This window comes from Gracilinanus agilis, chromosome 3 (assembly GCF_016433145.1).
Source record: "Gracilinanus agilis isolate LMUSP501 chromosome 3, AgileGrace, whole genome shotgun sequence".
NCBI lineage: Eukaryota > Metazoa > Chordata > Mammalia > Didelphimorphia > Didelphidae > Gracilinanus > Gracilinanus agilis.
Genome location: NC_058132.1, coordinates 508386268 through 508406353, shown reverse-complemented (window position 1 = coordinate 508406353; position 20086 = coordinate 508386268). Strand labels below are relative to the sequence as shown.

Below are 20086 nucleotides of genomic sequence, written 5' to 3'. Positions count from 1 at the left end.
ACTTAAAATGAAATATGTGCACAGCACATTATTAAAATCTGTTATGTACAATGCACATCTGAGCATGGGGAGACTTTATAAGCTAAAACTATTTCGTGTTAATATCTGTTGCTAGGGAATAATAGCCACCCACCTCATAAAATCTGCCTTCCTATTTTTCAACAAAAATGGTCCTTTGCTTACTCTTGTTAAGGTTTGGAAGCTAAATTAACTTTGGTGTGACCAAGAAAAGGAGCAAAGAGACAATTGTCCCAATGGTAGATTGCTACAAACAAAAGGAGTCTTTTTTTTTTCACTTTGGGTGGTTGTGCCACTGGAGGATTCCACCTCCTTAATCTCTTTACCTGTTTTACTTGTTTCTCTATCACAATTGCCTGGGCAGCTGTACTTACCATTCCCTTTAACTGCTCCTGGGGTCTTTTCTGTTTAGCCATTTTGTTCCCACTTGCTCTTAATGTCCTCTTTTTAACATTAGCAACTTGGCTGCACACTTCTTTTCTTGATTCTTTTCTTTGGTGACAGCGCTCCCAATCAGGGTTCACATCCTAGTTAATAGAAGCACAAAATGGTTATGGTGCACCCACCTCCCATGGCTTTTGGTTTTGTGTAATTCTATTGACTTAACTTTCATAAATTCCATTAAGGAGCTTGGCAACACCCACACAAAGTATGGCATGGGAGGTGGGGAAAAGAGAGGGAAGTGGACTCTATTTAATTCCTTTTTCCACTCTGAAATTTTTACAGTGGTCATATTTGAGAAGGTAAGTTTAGGCATACACACCCCTTCCCATTCATTAAGATGACTACTGGTGATTTCTAGTCTTGGCAGAGAGCTAGCTGAAGAAGTAAGGAAGTAAGTCAAATATATTTTAAAATTATTTTGCAGTCTACCAATCTGTCCCTTTAATGACTGGGACACATCTTAATTTGCTATCTTTCTTGTTACAAATATTAAGTAAGACAGACTTAATTTGTTGTGCAATATAAAATTTTAAATGTTATTAATGGTCAAGCATTTGAAGAATTGTCTTTTATAGTAGGGCTTAATATTTCTTAAAGACTCAGAAATGAATAATTTAAAGTAACAGTTTAAAAATTATATTGTGATCTAGTTTTATTCTTAAATATAAGATATAGCTTGATTTTTCTAGTATTTATTCTAAGTTATTCTTAGAGTATGAAAACCCAGAGAGAAATATGGATAGGTAAGCTTTGATGCCTTTTTTGTTAACAATATTTTCTCTTTTCCTTCTCTTCCCATCACCTTTTTTGCTTTTGTTTCATGTTTTTTGGTTGTGGCTATTCCTGTATGTTTTCTTCCTCATCCCACCTCTGCCTATCCACACCTGCCATTTCATTTCACCCATACATCCTTAGCATGGCAAGGCACTGACCTGATGCATAATCACGTCTTGGCTGATGATGACCAATCAAGTCTAGACTCCTTGGGTCGTCGCAGTAGCCTTTCTCGTTTGGAGCCTTCAGACCTCTCGGAAGACTCTGACTATGACAGTATATGGACAGCCCATAGTTACAGAATGGGTTCTACATCTCGTAAGAGCTGTTGCTCATATATCTCTCACCAGAACTAATGCACTTCTGAGCTTTTCTTAACAAATGCTTGTTGTATCACAGCCTGCTTTTCTTAGATGTTTTCTCGCTGTTCCTCGTCTCTTTTTAATGTGATATTTTAACAACTTTTGAGAGCGTTTCTGATATTTTCCATTGTACATGGTGGAGGCTTGATTGCCAACTTAAATACACATTCAAATAATCTGACTACTAAAGGGAGACAGTATATTCACGTAAGGATATACTTGAGTTGTTTTTTGTTGTTGTTGTTGTTGTGGTTGTTGGGTTTTTTGTTGTTGTTACTTCACTATTATTGATAGCTATTGATTTGTAGCTTCCAATGGTTTGTTTTTGGAATATGTCAGTGTAGAAACTGTTTCCTTTTTTTGGATACAGTAGTGTGAACGTTTTGTATTTTGTACTGAAACCATACAGGTTTGTGATCTAAGTGCCAGCAATATGGAGATACTTTTTAGCCTTATTATGGTTGAATTTTCTATGTATGATAAACACACAGATTAAGTAGGCATAGAATAAAATAGCAGTGAGAAAGATAAAAATGTGCAGTGAAAGTACTACAAAATTAATTAGGATGTCCATGGATCTGAACAATCTGCCAAGAGCATTTCATAATCATTTGGAGCCTTCTTTTTACACTGCTAGCATAGGTTCTTTGCCTTGACAGGTATGGATGAAGAAGGATCTACTTCATAAGTTGAGGTTGTATCTTCCCTCTGTAGAACTCCATGCTTCATGATATGGTTCTGGGAAAGCATTATTTATGTTCATCCTCATAGTCCCAGTTTGGCCATAGTATGGAAGTTCCTCAGGTAAAGATGTTGTGAACTTCATTTAAGTGCCCAGTTGTTGCAAAGCATTACTTAGCCCTTCCCTTAGACAACCACAACCACTGACTCATGTAAGAAAAATTCCTGCCAAATGGAACCAAGGAAATGGGTACACATATTGCCAAAAGTTGAGGTTCTGAAAGCTTATGCATTTAGCCTCTGAAACTTGCAGGTACACTGTGCTGAGGCTGGCCTTTGGTAGGTATACTTAGAGATCAGATGCTTTGGCTTCAGTCATAGCTTTGGCTGCACCCCTGACATATGTATTTATTGTGTATGTAATAGCCATGAGCACACATTTATTTGTTTTCAGCAACCAACCGCAGTGAAACCTTATTATAGCAATCCCATATGTAAGCAAAATCTTTCCTAAATGGAATGTCCAGGACTGTTCTAGAAGTCACAAGGTTGCCCTACAGATCACAATTAAGAAAAAATATTTCTTAGAATTTAAAAAAAAAGAAAATATTCCTTAGTTTTGTGGGATTTGTTGTAAGAGGGTTTCACTGGCCTCACTCAGACTCTGATTTTTGCTTCACACAGAACTGAATGTGATAGCACCATTACATTCAGTTGTAGCTTTCAAATCTGCATCTGGGTCATTACTAGAGGGAAATTTGTGTTCTCTTCAAGTGATAACATGTTTGATGTCAAAGTAGAACCATAGGGTTGTTTTAAGTATTTACTGAATTCAGTATCAGGAAACAAAATGCCATAATAAATGAAGAATAACATTTGAGTATTTTCATTTCTTCCTTTCCTTAGGGTGGCTGTAATTCCAGGTGATTGTAATCTGCCTCTCCCTTTATCACCCCTCCAAGCCCCTGAGCATATCTACACATGCACAAATATATGGATTCAGTGTCCTTCTTTTTTTCCTTTTTTATAGAATTGTAGCACAATTTATACACATATTTCTTTCCTAGAGGGTGGAGCCTGTTGCTCACCAGCCCAAAGGTGCTAATGATTCTCTGCCAAACCTGAGAGAAAAAAATCCAATAGATTTACTTAGCACTTCATGTTTTAATGTGATATGAGTTGATTGTTCAAGGAAGGTGAGTCTTAAGATACCTTGGCAAAGCTGCTCATCTCTGAAATTTCTGTTGGATGCAGTGTAGCCACTGATTTCATTTGTTTTCCCACTCATATTTTAAAAAAGGTTGGCCAATACAAAGTGTACACACACACACACACACACACACACACACACCCATTTTAAGAATCCAGAGTCATCTTAAGGTGACTAGGTTTTGTGTGTACAGCTAATTCACATGGAAAATTGAAAATTGAATTTTTTAAGAAAGTTGACAGTACTACAGTATATATGCTCACTTTGTAATGTAATGAAGCCAGAAGTACTTTAGTTTTAATTTTAATTTTCATATCATAGTTATCCTTTTCTGATATTTAACCTGTGGGGCAAATATTTATTAATTCTTTCTGCATTGTTTTCATAGCCTTTATTCAGAAGAACTCTGTTATATGTATGTTTACTATGTAATTGTATCTTATCACAATATTTAAATTTAGTCATTACTACACCTGAATTTTTCTTTATTACACTAAGGGACTTTTTGGTAATTATTTTTATTGATGCTCTACGCACCAAAGTCTGTCTTTATTTTAGAAGTTAACATGATTGTGGTGATTTTTTGTTGTTGTTGAAGCTAAGGGTCACTACAGAATAAGAAAAATCTGGTGGTTTTTTTTTTGTTTTGTTTTGTTTGTTTTTGGTTATCCTTTGGGTTTTTAATTTGTTTCGTTTTTGTCTTACACCATTAACTGTTGTGAACTGGTTTAAAAGTATTAGTGCTGCAGGCTTTAACAAACTAACAAAAAGATATACCAGTGTGGCAATGGTGATATGCAGTCCAAAGGTTCAGTGTTTCTATTTTTGTGGAACTTAAGCTGAAAATAGTACCTTATGTTTATGCAATTCTGTAATATATGTATACAGTTAGTATAATAATGAAAGAATGAAGAATATGAATTAGAAGGTAGGTGTGAGCCATTTTTAGTACTTTTGCACATGGCTTAAATGATGTTTCCAATGAATTAGTATTTACCATAAATCACATTATGATCTATTACTTGAGTGTTTTGCATAAAGTTGCCAAAACACAGTAATGTGTATATAATAACATAAATCATTGAAATATATATACATATATATATTGTGGATTTCATTTGTGAATGGGAAAAGAAATCTTTTAGGTGACTGCCATTTGAGAATACAAATTGGATGTATATCTGAATGTTGCATTGTATTGTACAGTATGCATATTATTGTTTGTGGTCGCATATGGCAATGAAGTGTTTGTTTTATAAAAAAAAAGACATGTTATGTACAGTTGAAATAAATTTTGCATTTGCTAGCCTGTGGCTTTTAATATTTAATTGTCACATGGGGGAAAACAGAATAGCTTAAAGTTTTATATTATTTGGCTGTTCTTCTAAAAATCACATTGTATAAATGAAAGCCAGATGATAAAACATTTTTAAAGCCCTCCCTAGCAGTAGAATTTGCATTTTCTCAGAGTTAAAGATGTTCTAGATAATATTTGGTCATTTCTTTCCATTTATTTATTCTTCTCTTTCTTTTTTCCTTGTTCTTTCAAAAAAGTTTAATCTTTTACAGAAAATATGCCCCCTCCCCTTGTTTGCCATAAATGGTGATATGAACAACTTTTTTTTAATTTTTATGAGACAAAGTCCTCACAAGTTCTCTCTGACATTGATTAGGTAAGTGGGAGAGAGCTGAATAAAAATAAATATGAAAAGTTTCCTAAAAAGATGTTTGATTTTGGCCAGAAATAAAAAAGAATCGGCATTTTACTATAACCTTACCAGTCAATGATGTTCATTTAGCATCTGGAAAATTTTTATTAAAGAATTAGATTCTCCTTTCAAATTAATGTGGTAATATTATTTGCTTTTTAAAAATAAATGAAAATAGATGATTATTAGAAATTTTAGTACTGGAAGACTTTTTATATTTTTAAAGTGCTAATAATAATCTTGCTACTCTTGTAAGGCTTTCTCTGAGCTAAACAGCCTCTTAAAACTTAAGTTTTTAGGTTGTGGTTCTACTACAAACCCTTTTTGAAAATGGGAATTTAATTCTGTCAAATTGCTTTTCAGTAGAGTTTAGTGAAAAGTACACTGGCCTGAGATTTAAGTCACAGAGTGACCTTAAGTGGTCTCTTTAGCTCCTTAGTCGATTTATTCAATTGTGAAATGAGGGAGTTGGGCTACAAGATCTTCAGTATCATCTTCCTCTGATGTTTTGTGAACCTGTAATTGATTGTTTGAATTTATATTTTCCCCCTAAAACCAGTTTGTCTGGGGTTGCATAAACACAGCTTTATAGGGCTATAGGTGATGTTTCATCAAAATTAAATATTTATGGCATCTTACTAGAGGGTGATTTTCAATTCATCTATGTAACATAAATTTGGGGGAAGAATTGCCATGACAGTATCTAAAAAATATTAAATTTTACTCCCTTTTTATCATTCTGTTAGATACTTATCAGCTTGCCAGCTTTTTAAAAGTTTATTTGAGTAAGAAATAACCAGGTTTTGTATTTGTTAATGTGTCATTGAAATGGTTACTGTTGTTGTAACTTAACTTATGTAGCACTTTAAATGTTTACAAATATTGAAAAATACTACTTTGTTACTTTAATAAGCTCAAATTTAGAATCTTATATTTTGCAGTAACTTTAGTAAATATTTAGAAGGGAGACATAGATTATCACCATAGAGCTCTTTGGAGCTTAATAATTTAAATCTTCTCATAAAATCTTCCCCTCAACCATTTTCTGAAACTGACAATTTTAAAGAATCAGATACCCATAGCTAAGGGAGACATACCATTAATAGAAGTCCAATATAAAGTTTATCTTCTATGGCATGTACATTGCCATTCATTTATATATGCATATATATATGAATGATATATTTATATATACATACATACACACATGTTCACATGTACCAAATATATATATATGTATAGAATGCATATGAAGCATAAGTAATAATAGTAGCTAATGAAGTATACATATTAATGAAGATCTCAGGAGATTTTTTATTTTTTAAAACAAGAAAACCTGTGTATTTCAAATTAAAACCTAAGATTTCCTATTTTTCAGGGAGATTTTTATTTTTCCTTTAAGAATACTTATAGCAAGTTCTGTTGTTCCAAAATGTGTAAACACTGTATTTTTGTTTAGTAACCATTATAATACCAGTTCTCCAAAGCAGATTAGTATTGTCATTACATTTTAAGTATGAAGAAACTAAGATGTAGAGGTTAAGTGATTTTATCAGTGTTTTTGAGAAAAAAACCCAATATATACACACTTCCTCTACAAAATAGCACTTTATTATAAATCACATAATAGTCTCATTTGAAGACAAATGGCAAGTACCAGTTGTTATTCTTTTTGAAAACTGTAAGTAAAATCTCTATTAAAAACCAATGTGATCTGAACCATTCAGAATAGAAGGACTAGAAATCTGGACTGTTCCATTATTCAAAATACATTATAGCCTCATGAAATATTATGAATTAAATTTGGAAACATATTTTGTTAAGCAACCACGGTGTTTTCAGTACACAGCAATATGAAATGATCTTTTTAAAGCTATCGTTACCTATCCTATTTTGAGGAGGTATAGAATTACAAATTGAATGTGACAGAGAAATAGAAAACTAATGTTCTTCTGATTGGAACAAAGTGTATGAATCATCTGTTAAGAATGAGTATGATATAAATTGGGTAACTGATAAGTGAGAAAATTTACATGGCTAAGCTTTCTATTCCGATTAGTACTAACTTCATCAGGCTGGTATTCTTTGCATGAATAATTAGGAGACTGTTCCCCTTCTACAAATGTGAAATAAACTTGTGTACATTTTGGTTCATTTGTAGATAAATTATAAACATTAAATTATTCTTGTGCTCATATGACTAACACTTTTTTTGTAAGAGGTACAAGAAACCACCTTTAGCTTTCTGAGTTCTGTATCAGGAGTGTTGTGAAGATCAAAAGAAATAGCCCTTTGATCATCACCATCATTGTTATTGTTATTATTACATTATTATTATCATTATTAACTATTATTAACCTAACAGTTGTTTCGCGTGCTTTCCCCTTACACTTGTTTTTGGTGGCATTTTTCTACCAGCCTCTTTCCATGTAGATTTTATGGCCCAGCTGCATTCCCATTATTAAACTGAGGGTTTCTAGTAAAATATGTAGAAGAGAAATTTGGAGTTATCTTGTATATCTGCCAGGCTGAGGAATGAAGGACCCCCAAATTTATATAATAAATAGATATTTATGGGTTTTTTAAATTATTATTATTATTGTTAATAGATCACTCATAATTTTGGAGACATAATTATGAGTCATACATAGCCTCACCTATCTTTAGAGTGATGATTCCATATCTCCTCAGTATATTAAAAATATTGTTTTATCTGTAAAGGTGGGTAGTGTAATGTAAACAAGACAACAATTTGATACTCCAAACAGAAGTGTGATAAAACAGTTGGAATACATCATGACATTTTCCTCTCAAGAACATGGGTAGGAAGGTCTTCCTTGAAATAGCATTTAAATAATTTAATAATAAACATACCAGAAAATGAGATTTGGTACATTCAGGACTGTATTTCTTTCTCACTTTTTCAGGGCTTGTTTATTTCCAGATATCAAATACAGTTAAAGATTTCATGTGAGAACACTAAAATGATTATTCTGAATACTTCTGAAACTTCTTCCCTTTATTTTTTTTAAAGTAAAATCTTATTAAATCTACTATTGAGCAGTACCTTATGTGTTTCAAAGGGGGACAACTATGCCACTAGACAAGCTATGTTAAAGATATGAATGATTATATAGTAGGATCACTTTATGAAGCCTCTGAATTTATGTTTCAGTGATTGTTAAATCCTTTCATTCATTAAGAAGAGAATAAACTTAAAGTAAGACACAAATAATTCTGTCTTCTTTCAAGGCAGTTATAATACAGTAACTTTTTAGTTTTATTTGGATTTTTAAAAATAGCATCTAGCACAATTCAGTGACTACAAAGGTGTTCAATAAATATCTTTAGAAATAACTTGACTAGTGAAATAAAAGAATGGCAATCCTGAAATTGAAGGACCCCAGATGTGACAACTTACTACATTACTTCCTAAGCATATGGGTTCATATATTTGTAGGACTATATATTGTTTTTTAATTTGGTAATTTATCACAACTCTACTTGTGGTAGTTTATTTTCATAGATAATGGTTTCTCAGACTTACATCTATGTTATAATATATAACATATACTTTCTCAGTGTACGAATAATATTTTCTAGAGCTTTGCCGTAATTGTAATTTTTTCTTTACTTAAAAAGATTTCTTTGTTGTTATAATCTCTCACATATGCCAGTCTTCTTTTTAAAAAACAACTGCTCCAATTTTTTGAGCTTGTCAGAGCAATGCAGTCTTCATTCCTTCATCATACATTTATTGAGCACCTACTATGTGCCAAAGCATTGTGCTAGATGCTAAGCCTATGGATTAGCATGCCTAACCTGCTGATTATTTTCTTATTTTTTTTTATGTAGACAGTTATTTATATTCCTGAGAATTTAGAAAATAATCCTTAGAAAGAAACACTGAACTAAATTTTGATATTTTTTTCACATTTCAAATACCATAGCAGTTCAATTTTTCTTTTCAAACCTCGTTTTAGATTTAACAGTTTTAATGGTCATGAATATGTGTGGTTTTTTTTTAAATGTATGTTACCATGACCAATGTGTATATTTTTTTAAAATGTGTGCACCTAATTGATGATGCTATCTAGCCAGAAGTATGACCCAAAGCTTTTCACTCATTCCCTAATGGAAAATCTCAGTTATAAATAAAGGTCCATGACAAGTTTTCAGTCTAAAAAGGTTCAGAAGATTGGTTTTTCTTTTCATTTTTCACTCTCAGGGAAGAGTCTTAAGAGATATTAGAGAAAGCAAAATGATATAATGACCTGGGATTGGCTCTAAGTTATATAAATTCAATAGACTGAGATTTCAACAGAAATATCATAGATGATGCAAAATGCCTGGCCCTGAGAATCATAATAGTTGAGAAATTTCAAATGTCAAATCGTTTCATTTAGTGTTAGCACTGTACTTATTTGAAATTTTTCTTAATAATCCTAGGTTCCCGTAAAGAATCTGCTCCCCAAGTTCTGCTTCCAGAAGAAGAAAAAATCATAGTCGAAGAAACTAAAAGTAATGGTCAGACTGTGATAGAGGAAAAGTAAGATGTTTTCCAACAGTTCAAAGATGGCTTGCAAATTAAAATTTTGTTATCTGCCTGCTGCCTCTGCCCCCATTCCATTCCTGGGAGGGGGCCATCAATGGCATTGATGAAGTTCAGTGAGGGTGGGCTTATGGTTGTAAAAGCTTTACTCTTCTACAGATATAATTTTACTTTGAGTGAGAATTCTTCCACTTACAAAAATCATTTGAGTTTAAACCCCTTCAATTTAGGTGTCAACATTATAACATTAGAAAAATTAAGATTTAAGAGTATAGAGTAACGACATTGACTTAAGTACTCTGGCAGGTGCTCTCTTGACTAAACATTTTAAAATAGCTTCTCAATTTTATGGCAGTATTTAATATATCAGATCATATTTTATTTTCAGGAGTCTTGTTGACACAGTATATGCATTAAAAGATGAAGTCCAGGAATTAAGACAGGTGGGTAACAACCATATCTTAGTCATATATTCTGTCAGAAAAAAAATTCTTTATAAATGTAAACATGAATATGCTTACATATGTCACCAAATATGCATAGAAAAATCATGTCTTCAGATATTTTGATGTCTTAGAGAACTATTTCACATACCTGTTGAAAAGATGGAAGGAGGATGCCCAGGTTTTTTTTTGTTTTGTTTTGTTTTGTTTTTTAAATAAAATAGCCTAAATAGTTCAGCAGTCCCAGATTGTTCTCACTAGCTATTTAGTTGAGCCTGGTGACAACAGGAAAAAATATCACTCATCCTTACCTTAGCCTGTAAGATATATCTTGGGATACCAGAATAAGAATGGAATATAGCCTCAGCCCTACAGAAAAGTTTCATAGAAATACTTTACATTTATTCAGATCATAATCTTTTCAGATTAATTATAATTGTAATCTCTAAATGTTCCTTTACTTGAAAATATCCAATAGAAGCAAATTAACTGTTTCTGAAGGCAAAATATTCCACTTTCGAGAAGGTATGCTTTTCTTGTGCCATTTTCTTGTACCATCTGATAACAAAGGCTGATTCTAAGTTTTAGGATAGTTTTCCTTAAATTGAAACTGAATCTGAATTGCTACAGCTTCCACCCTTTTGTCTGCAATTATTTTATTTTTCCACCATCTGGGCACAAGTAGAATAAGTCATCCCTTTTCAACAAAAGAGCCCTTTTCATTCTCCATCCTAGTCCTCCTGTTATAAGGTTGCATTTTATTATGGTCTAGACCAGTGATGGGCAAACTTTTTAAAGAGGGGGCCAAAGGAAAGGAAATGCTCATCTGTAAGTCTGTTTCTAAGGCAACTCTTTCGAAGTTTCATTGTATCATATCCTACTCATTATATTTGTCAGATTAGAAATAATGTAGCACAGCTGGATAGAACATTTCAGGGGGCCTGCATATGGCCTGCAGGCCTTAGTTTGCCCGTCACTGGTCTAGACCTATAATTCCATTGGTATATGAAACTCCCCATGCTAAAACTTTTGTCTACCAATGTAGATCAGTTACTGTCTTGGAAACTAGTCTTTACTTGCCATTATGATTCAAAGGTTTTCCTCACTCATAAGACCAGCTTTTTATTCATATAGGTTATGTGGGCAGCAAAAATTCTCATAAAAGGAAATTTTTGACTAATGAACTACTCACTTATAGAACTACTCTTCACTCAGACATCCTACCTAACTTCACTATAGTATTTTTGCCTATTCCATCTTCTTCCTACCCTCCAACAAATTGCCAGTGTCCCACTGATTGTTCTTAAGCACTTCAGAAGAGAATAATTTGACTATCAAAGCATGAAGAGGACCTTTAGATAATAAATGAAATCCTCAAATATTTTTGCAATATTGATCTCTTTTGATCATGCTATGAAAATCAAACAGTGCAAAAGATATATCATTCTACTATAAAAGATCTTGGGGAAAATTAAACCCTTCAAATTAGAATCAAGACTTCATTCTTTGTTCATTCTAAGATTAGTATATAGTTTAAAATGTAAACTATATAATTCAGCCTCACTTTCCAAAATAGCACCCAATAAAACCATTATTACTTTTTTAAAGCTGATTTCGCTTTACGTGGCCCTTTTCTGATACCAATTATCTTTGAATAATGGCAACTTGCTCTACTGGAAGATTACTGTCATTTCTCACCCTCTAAATCTCAAGTCTTCTCTTCTCCAGGCTAAATATGCCCAGTTATTTAATCTAACCCTCTTTTGATATGGTTACCAGTCTCTTCATCATCCTTTTCTCCTCTCCTTGGAGTTCTGCAGTTTGCCATAGTTCCTCCTAAAATGCATTCCTGGAACCTGAACGTGATATTCCAGGACTGTTGGTATAATAGACACTCTCCTACTTAGTGCAACCTATCACGTTAGCTTTTTCGGGGCAATTATTTCACATTGTTGACTCATTTAGTTTGAAATCTTCTAAGAACCCTAGATCTTTTTCAGATGAACTCTTTTCTGGATATATCCTTACCCCTATTTGTTCAAGACTTGTACTATTAATTTTTTGAATTCAGGTATGGGACTTTACATTTGCCCCTATTTCATCTTATTTGATTTGGCATAGTGTTCTAACTTGTCTTTTTGGATCCTGACTCTATCACCCAAAGTATTCATTATTTCTCTCTGTTTCGTGTAACCTGGAGTTTTTAGAAGTATCTGATTTAGGCCTTCATCTATACTATTAACAAAAATGTTGAATGGCCTAGGGCCAAAAACAATTGGAACAAACCATTGGGGTCATCCTTCCAAATTGGTATCAACCCATTAATTACTACTCTTTTGACTTCTGGCATTCAACTAGTTTCAAGTACACTTAACTGTAATATCATCTAATCTATGTCTTTCCCCAGGATAACATGAGAGAACTTTGCCCAATAAGGTTATAGGAATCCAGGTTTGCAGTTTCTATGACTTGTCCTAATCTACCATCTAGTACCACTGTCAGAAGGGAAAATGAAGTTAATCTAATGGGATATTATTTATAAAACCATATTTTGCCTCAGTAATACTCATCCATTCTCCTGATATTCTTCTTCCTTTGCTGGTTCTCCAGCTCTTTTTAGGACTTGGCTTGATAGATTCAGATTGGTAGTCTCTGACCAGAGGTTCAAGAGAAATGTTTTTGTTTTACTAATTCTTATTAGATTCTGTCTATTCCTGGACTGTCATTCCTATATTTAAGCTATGGTTTAGAAATGCAAGACCTATTCTCAGATACCATCTTCTTTTTAAAAATTTTATTCAAAGATATTTTATTTGTCCAATTGCTTGTTATAAAATTTTTCAGTATGTTTTCCAAAATTATAAGATCAAAATTTTCTCCCTCTCTCCCTTCCTTCCTCCCCCTTTTTGGAGATGGTTAGCAATTTGATACTTCCATATTGGTCATTATTGTAAGAAAATATATAAGACCCAAACCCCAAAATAAAACCTTAATATAAACTAATGTGAAAGACGTGATCAGATACTCTCTTTTTAACTAGCTATTTATTTCCCAGTTCTCTTTTGTTTTTTTCAGTTGACAACAATATGAAAACACTTCATAGTCTTCAGTTTTTCCCTGGAACTTGTAAATTCTCAGCCCTGTTTCCCGAGTTTCTTTTGACAGCATTAGTATTATTTCCTCATGGAAATCATTAAGACTAGGGAGCAGTTATCAAATTTGTTATGGCTTATTAGGAAACTCTTTAATATGCCATGGATATATGCTCTCAGAAGAGGACTGTTGTTCATGTCAGTTAATGAATGGCCTTGTTGGTACCCCTCATCAGGGAGTTACTTCTACTTAATTCTTCTTCCTTTCAAAGACACTGGATGATCGCTCCACTGGTAGCTCTTGAAGATCTCCTTCAGCTTTCCTTTGGTGCACAAGAAACCACTTCCTATTTAGAAAATCCAGCTGCATTGGCTAAAAGCAAATGCTCATATACCTATGAAATACCTATGATATTCATGGGTACTTCTGCTTTCCTTCCTTCTCCATGTTAGTTCTTTTATCCTTTAGCCAGGCAGAAGTTAGAGATTCCCCTCTGTCTCCTCAGATTATTTTCCTTTTTGAAAGATTATTTCCATTCTTTCCAAATAAAATTTTATGTTTCTTGACAAAGTAGAAAGTAGACCAGTATTCCTACTACGCTTTCTCATCATCTTGAGTAGGGAGGTCAACATGTACTTCTTCAAATATACTTGGTTTTTTTTTGTCGTTGTTGGTCTTTGATGAAAGCACAAACATAGTCCAACCTACTCAGGCCTCTGCAAAATTCTTGCTGAAGTTTTTTTTTGGTAGTGCTTAGTCGCTGGAGCCTTCTAAGTGCGGCTTGCCTTTTACACTGGATATTATTAAGCTTTATTTGATTAGCAATTAATAGCTTTCTTCCAGAAGCTTCAGTGAAACAGAAATTACTCTTGTTGACAGAGAGGGTCTTAAATAGAACTCCCTACCCCTTCTACTTCCTTATTTCTTATGTCCTTTTTCCATGATTAATGATCTTCTGCAGCTGAAAAGTGCCAAGCCGAAAGGTATCTGATATATCAGAGGTCAGCTCAGTAACAGCAGCTTAAACATAATTCTGATGGTAGAATTCCTAGCTTATTTGGATTCTGAGAGGGATAAATTTAAAACCACAGGACTAACATGAAACAATATGACTTTGAGCACCATATCAGAGAAACTATTAAGAAATCCCAACTTATTTGGCTTATGAAAACTCATCCTAATACATCTCTTATGGTTAGTGAGGGCAAGTTGGTCCATCCCTACAGGACTATTTTTACCCAGTATTCCAAAGAAATGATACTCAGCAAATTAGCCAGGTGGACAGGTATTTAGTTTTACATCATCTTCTTTAAAAACATTGTCATCTTTCAATGGGTGCTAAATTGTGGCCTCTTGCACCCATTTCTATTGCCTCCCTTTAGTCAGAATAGAAGAAATGGTATTTTATTTTTGGAGAAAATAGTAATCTTATTGCTTGTTCCCATTGTTTTTCACTAGGGATGGATTTATAGTCTTATCTGAGAATGAGTGATTATTGAACAGTCATTCCATTGCTTGCAGTTTGGCATATCATTACTTTGATTCCTTTGCAAAGTGCTTGCTGGTAATTGTGGAACAGAAAGGAGCGGGATTTAGGCACATAGTTTATTTTCTTATTTTCAGCTTTCTTTTTATGATATATCATCACAAAGGGATTGTGTCAACAAATGTTTCTGTATTAAAAAAGAATCTTTAATGAGGGACATTAGGACTATTTTCCTTTCATGACATGTTTTGGATCCCAGTAGCAGTTGTACTTATAAGAACACTTAAATGAAATTTCCATCAGGCACTTCTCCTTCATGATGCCAGGAAATTATGTCAGCTCTTTTGGAGTATTGAATAAATATATTGCATTGTAACAGCACTAGAATCTGCACCAGACTTTCTTTAAATGAGTGCTTGGAATTCTTTTCTTGGCAGCATGTATTTTGGGGAAGGAAAGTTCTGTTCAGTGCTGAAAATAAATGAACATGTCATCTGCTTTTTTTTTTCAGGATAATAAAAAGATGAAGAAATCTTTAGAAGAAGAACAGAGAGCACGAAAAGACCTGGAAAAGCTTGTAAGGAAAGTCTTAAAGAATATGAATGATCCTGCTTGGGATGAAACCAATTTATAATGAACTTGCCTTTTTTTCTTTCTATTGAAAGACCAGTTATTTAGTTCAAGCTGGGGATGCCTTCTGACATTTGTCAGAATTACATCAAGAGCACTGCAAAGCAGGATATAACTGAACAGAGTAGTTATCTTGCCTGTCATATGTATAGAAAAGATCTTGTTTATCGTGTGTATAGAAAGATGAAGCCATTTAGTGAAGAGTCCATATGTGATGATAGAGACTATGGCTCCCAAACTGCATTAAATTAAATTTGTTAGCATCTAAATTACCTCATTTTACAAAAAGTGCAGTGACTGACTAAAAGCTTGTGTTTCTCATCAGTGACTTTTAATTGAACATATATAAATATATACATATATATATTTCTTGTAAATATCTATAATTTTTAATGCACACATGGTTGCTGTATCTGGGCTGACACCATGCTAGAATTTCCTTCCCTCTTATCTTTATGGCCACAAGGGTTAGAAAGCATAATCATGCATTCATCTGAGTGGAGGATAAAAATGTCTGAATCCTATTGGTAGAACTTTATATTTGTTCTAAGTTACTTACTCGCATCACACATTTAAAAATATATTCTGTTCTAGTACACTTAAATAATTTAACCTTATTTATGCCTGCCCAAGCATTAAAACGACTTACAAGTCTTTGCTGAAAACAGTATTAAAAAACCTTAAGGATGCAAAAGTTCTGAGCCCAGGATCTTTTGACCAGTTTAAACAAATAGCCCATGATTCCTACATTTATTTGAGAAATTGACATACTCCCCTACTGTGGCCAATTAAAGATATATGCAATTGTCTCCTTTGTCTAATTAATGTGATTATCAATACTTAATTACTCTATTTTTTGAGATCACACATAGACGTTTATGTATAGATCGCTAGCAACTTGATGAAGTGCACTGTTTGTCCTCCCTTCAAAAAGAGGAATCTAAAACCATATTATGTAAATAAAATGTATTATTTATTATACAATCACTGCAGCCAACAAAAACAAATAGAGGTAATATCATGAGCTAACATTCATGGGTAGGGTTTCTTTATTAGGCCAGTCCAAATTCTATGAGATCTATTTTTCCATCAGGATGCAGCACAATGCTCAGTGGCAGAGGTTTTCCCTTCTCTGGCAAGAATAAAGCAATATACATTTTATGTCCAGCCAACTGAAAGTTTAAAAAGTTTAAACTTTCCCTCTCTTCCTTTCCTACCCTTTCTGCACACCCTCTGTATAAAATACAAAGCTAATGGGGAAATGGAAGTCTGGGATTACATTTGCTTTTCAGGCAGCCTCAGTCTAGCAATCAAAAATCTTACCAGTGGCTTGGAGTAGGTGAAAGCCTTGCCTAAAGAACAACCACTTTCCGTTATGCTTCAGTGGTGTAAGAACTATGATCCCAGGAACTTCAGTGTTTCATATTTCATACAGATTATTTCCTTTTTTTTCTGATTAAGTCAGCTTTAACATGAAGTGAATTGTTTCATAGAGCATGTGCAAATTTTTTTTTTAAGAGGCAAAAACCTGCAATGCTGTACAGTGGGGCTCTTGGCAGAAGGCTCAGAAAGACTAGCCAGCCTCTGGCATCAGAGGGTTATCAGGTATGATTCATGTAGCCTGTACCCAGAAAGGTGGTTGACTGAATTTAGGAATTTTCTGAATACTAGGCATAAGACAATGGGAGTGTTTCCCCCTAAAAATACCTGTACTCTGATACACTTCATCCTTTGGAATCAACTTCATATCATTAAAGGTTCTGGTCCTGAATTTGTTTGAGTTAATTCAGTGGCACAATTAGTCTTCTTTTTAGAAATATTGTACACACAAACCCTTTGTGATATGGCTAATCGATGAGAAAATCTAGGGGGAAAAATATAAGTGAATTTTTCATTCTAATTCAAGATTCACACTTAATGCAGATATCGCAAGGCTAATAAGTTTTAGGCTTTTTTATTTATAAAATTTTCTTAAACTGGATTTTGTTCCTTAATTGCCTACAATTAAAAGGACATTGCACAGGGAGATAGTACAAAGGAGGAAAGTATTTAAGTTTGCCTTCTTTAGCAGATTTTAACTCAGGAACAACTTTGATCTGATCTTCTCTCCATCACTTTGTTAAAGGTGGTATCGCTGTGTCTCTTCGCTGAGAGATATAACATCTGTCCTAACTGAAGAACTACTCTAGCCGACAGCATATGCCAGAATAGATCTCTTACAGAACATGCCTTAAATAGTAGAATGAAGTATTTAATTCAAGTATGATGGGTGTTTTTAATGTCTCATTCCTTCATATAGGGGATGGTCATTAAGATGACCGTGTTAATGCATTGCTTTTTCTTTCTGTAGATCCCAAACCATGAATTAATAAGTCAGGTTTTTGGGGAGCAAAGAAAATGCATCTTGAGTGTTTCTTTTTTAAAATTTTTTCTTTTGTACATACACTCTACATTTCACCGTGTGACCTTCTGAGGGGTTGGGAATTTGATATAAACATTAAAAATGGGGCACTGTGTATTTAACCTTTGAAAGGGTTACTTCTTTGCTCTCACCTTTTATGGATGAGGAGATGAAGCCATTTCTTATCCTATAGATGTGAAGCACTTTCAGTTCTAAACTGTGTTTGAAATGTAGCATCTTCTTTTTGGTGTACTTAATGATGTATGTGCTTGTTTGTCTCACCATGTGTCACGACATCCTGGACATTAAACAACTGACTGCCTTTGTATAGACTTTCTTAATGCCAATCGTTTGTTTAGGAAATCTAGAGCATCCATTTACAATAACTCTGGAGAAAATTTTAATCTAAATGTTACAGATAATGTCCTGGTATTGACTACTACAATGTTTATGCTACATTGTTGTAATTAATATTAAACAATGATTTGTTTCCTATATTATGAGACATTGTCATTTCATCCTGTGAATTCTCTTGTGTTTTATGAATGGGTAAATGAATTTTTTATGACTACCAAAAAAATTTGAAGAACAAAGTTAACTTCAATAAACTAGGAAACCTGTTAGAAAGTCCAAGGTAAAACTGCAAGAATTTCCCTTATGGAAGAAAACGGTATGTTCTTAGTGCTGAGGATACAAAGTCAAAAAAGAAGGGGGGGAGGGGGGGACCACAACTATGTCCATTTCTTTCTCCTCTCCTTCCCTCCCCTCCCCGTCTTTGACCAAAATGAAACAAAGGGGAGATTAAAAAAAAAAAACAACAACAACAACAACCAACCCTTGACAAAGCAGATTGTTCTAGTTGGAGAAATTCAGTTGTCCATAAAATATGTAGAAAGTCCTACTAATGGTATTAGGAAGGCAATTGTTTGTTAATAATAGTCAAGATTGGATAGAATTACAAAAGTAGGGCCTTTAAAAAATTATCTTTTGGTATTCTTAGAGCTTATCAACATCTAGAGTTATCTTGCCTCACTTTCACCACCAAACTAGTGATTTTCCTATTCCTGTCCTGAGAATTTTGACCATTGCAAAATGAAGCATTTAAGTAGTGAAGTAGTTATACATAAAGTCAATTGGCTCATCACTACTGTTAGGCAATATTATGCCTCCCATATCAATTCAATGTCCCACTCTCATAGCACCTTTTCTACACCTCATCCCTCCTCAAACCTTCTATGACTCCCCCCTTTCTACCCTTTCAACAGAGAACTTCACCTTATATTTTATAGAAAAAAATTGAAGCCATTTACTGTGAGTTTCTCTGCTCCCCTCTTTTGCATATTGTTCATATGCCTTTTGCCATTCTCTTCTTTTCTCTTTGTCTCCTATGAAGAGCCCTACTCTTCGTCAAGACTGGGTGATTCCATTCCGTACCATCTCCTTCAACAGATTGCCCCCACTGTCCTCTCCAAGCTGTCCTTTTTCAATCTCTCTCAAGGCCTCTTCTCTAATGCCTGCAAACATGTCCATGCCTCCCTCATCCTCAAAACCACCCTCCCTTGTTCTTCCACCCTTAGCAACTATTGCTCTATTATGCTTTGTCCCTTTGAGGCCAACCTCCTTGAAAAGATCATCTAAATAAACCTTCACTTTCTCTTCTTTCACTCTCACTCCTTTCTAATCCTTTGGTAATTTCATCAGCACCCATGGGTTTAATGGATAACTTTGCAAGTGATTCACAGCTCTACCTGTCCTGCCCTATTCTCTACTGATTTCCAATCTCCTATCTCCAATTGCCTTTCAGACAGCTGGAAGCTGATGTCCTGTAAATATCCACCCCTCCACACATCTGAAACTCACTTTATTCTCTTTTCCCCCCAAGTCTTCTCCCTCCCCTCCTTCTTTCCCTATTCCTGCCAAGGACACCTTGGTCCGAGCCTTTTAGCCCAAGCACTATCCTTGACTCCTGCTGTCTCACCCCAACTCTTCCATAGCCAGCCTGTTGCTGAGGGCTATCCTTTTGATCTTTGCAACCTCTCTTGAATCCTCCCCCTTTTCTTCTTTGACATGGCTCTGGCGCAAGCTCTCAGCAAGTAAGGGGATCTGTCCAACTGCTTCAAGCCTCTTCCCAGGTCAATCCATCCTTCATTCAGCCACCAGGGTGACTTTCCTGAAGCAAGGCTCCAATGTTATCTTGCAACCTCCACCTCAGGGAGCTTCAGTGACCCCTTTTTTCCTTCAGATACAAAATCCTCTGGCATGCAAAGCCCAGGCCCCTCTTAA

At 34.3% G+C, this 20086-nt stretch overlaps 1 protein-coding gene across 2 annotated transcripts in view; it reads left to right on the top strand.

The window, feature by feature from the left end:
- The window catches only part of ARHGEF7 (Rho guanine nucleotide exchange factor 7), a 321898-nt gene extending 303600 nt beyond the window's left edge, over positions 1-18298 (top strand). For both annotated transcript variants that reach the window (XM_044670524.1, XM_044670523.1), the window contains 4 exons: positions 1378-1554; positions 9648-9747; positions 10139-10193; positions 15284-18298. In XM_044670524.1, coding sequence (XP_044526459.1) covers positions 1378-1554; positions 9648-9747; positions 10139-10193; positions 15284-15406 — 455 coding nt within the window. In that variant the 3' untranslated portion in view covers positions 15407-18298. The remainder of the gene's footprint in view (positions 1-1377; positions 1555-9647; positions 9748-10138; positions 10194-15283) is intronic.
- Positions 18299-20086: the final 1788 nt, after the last annotated feature.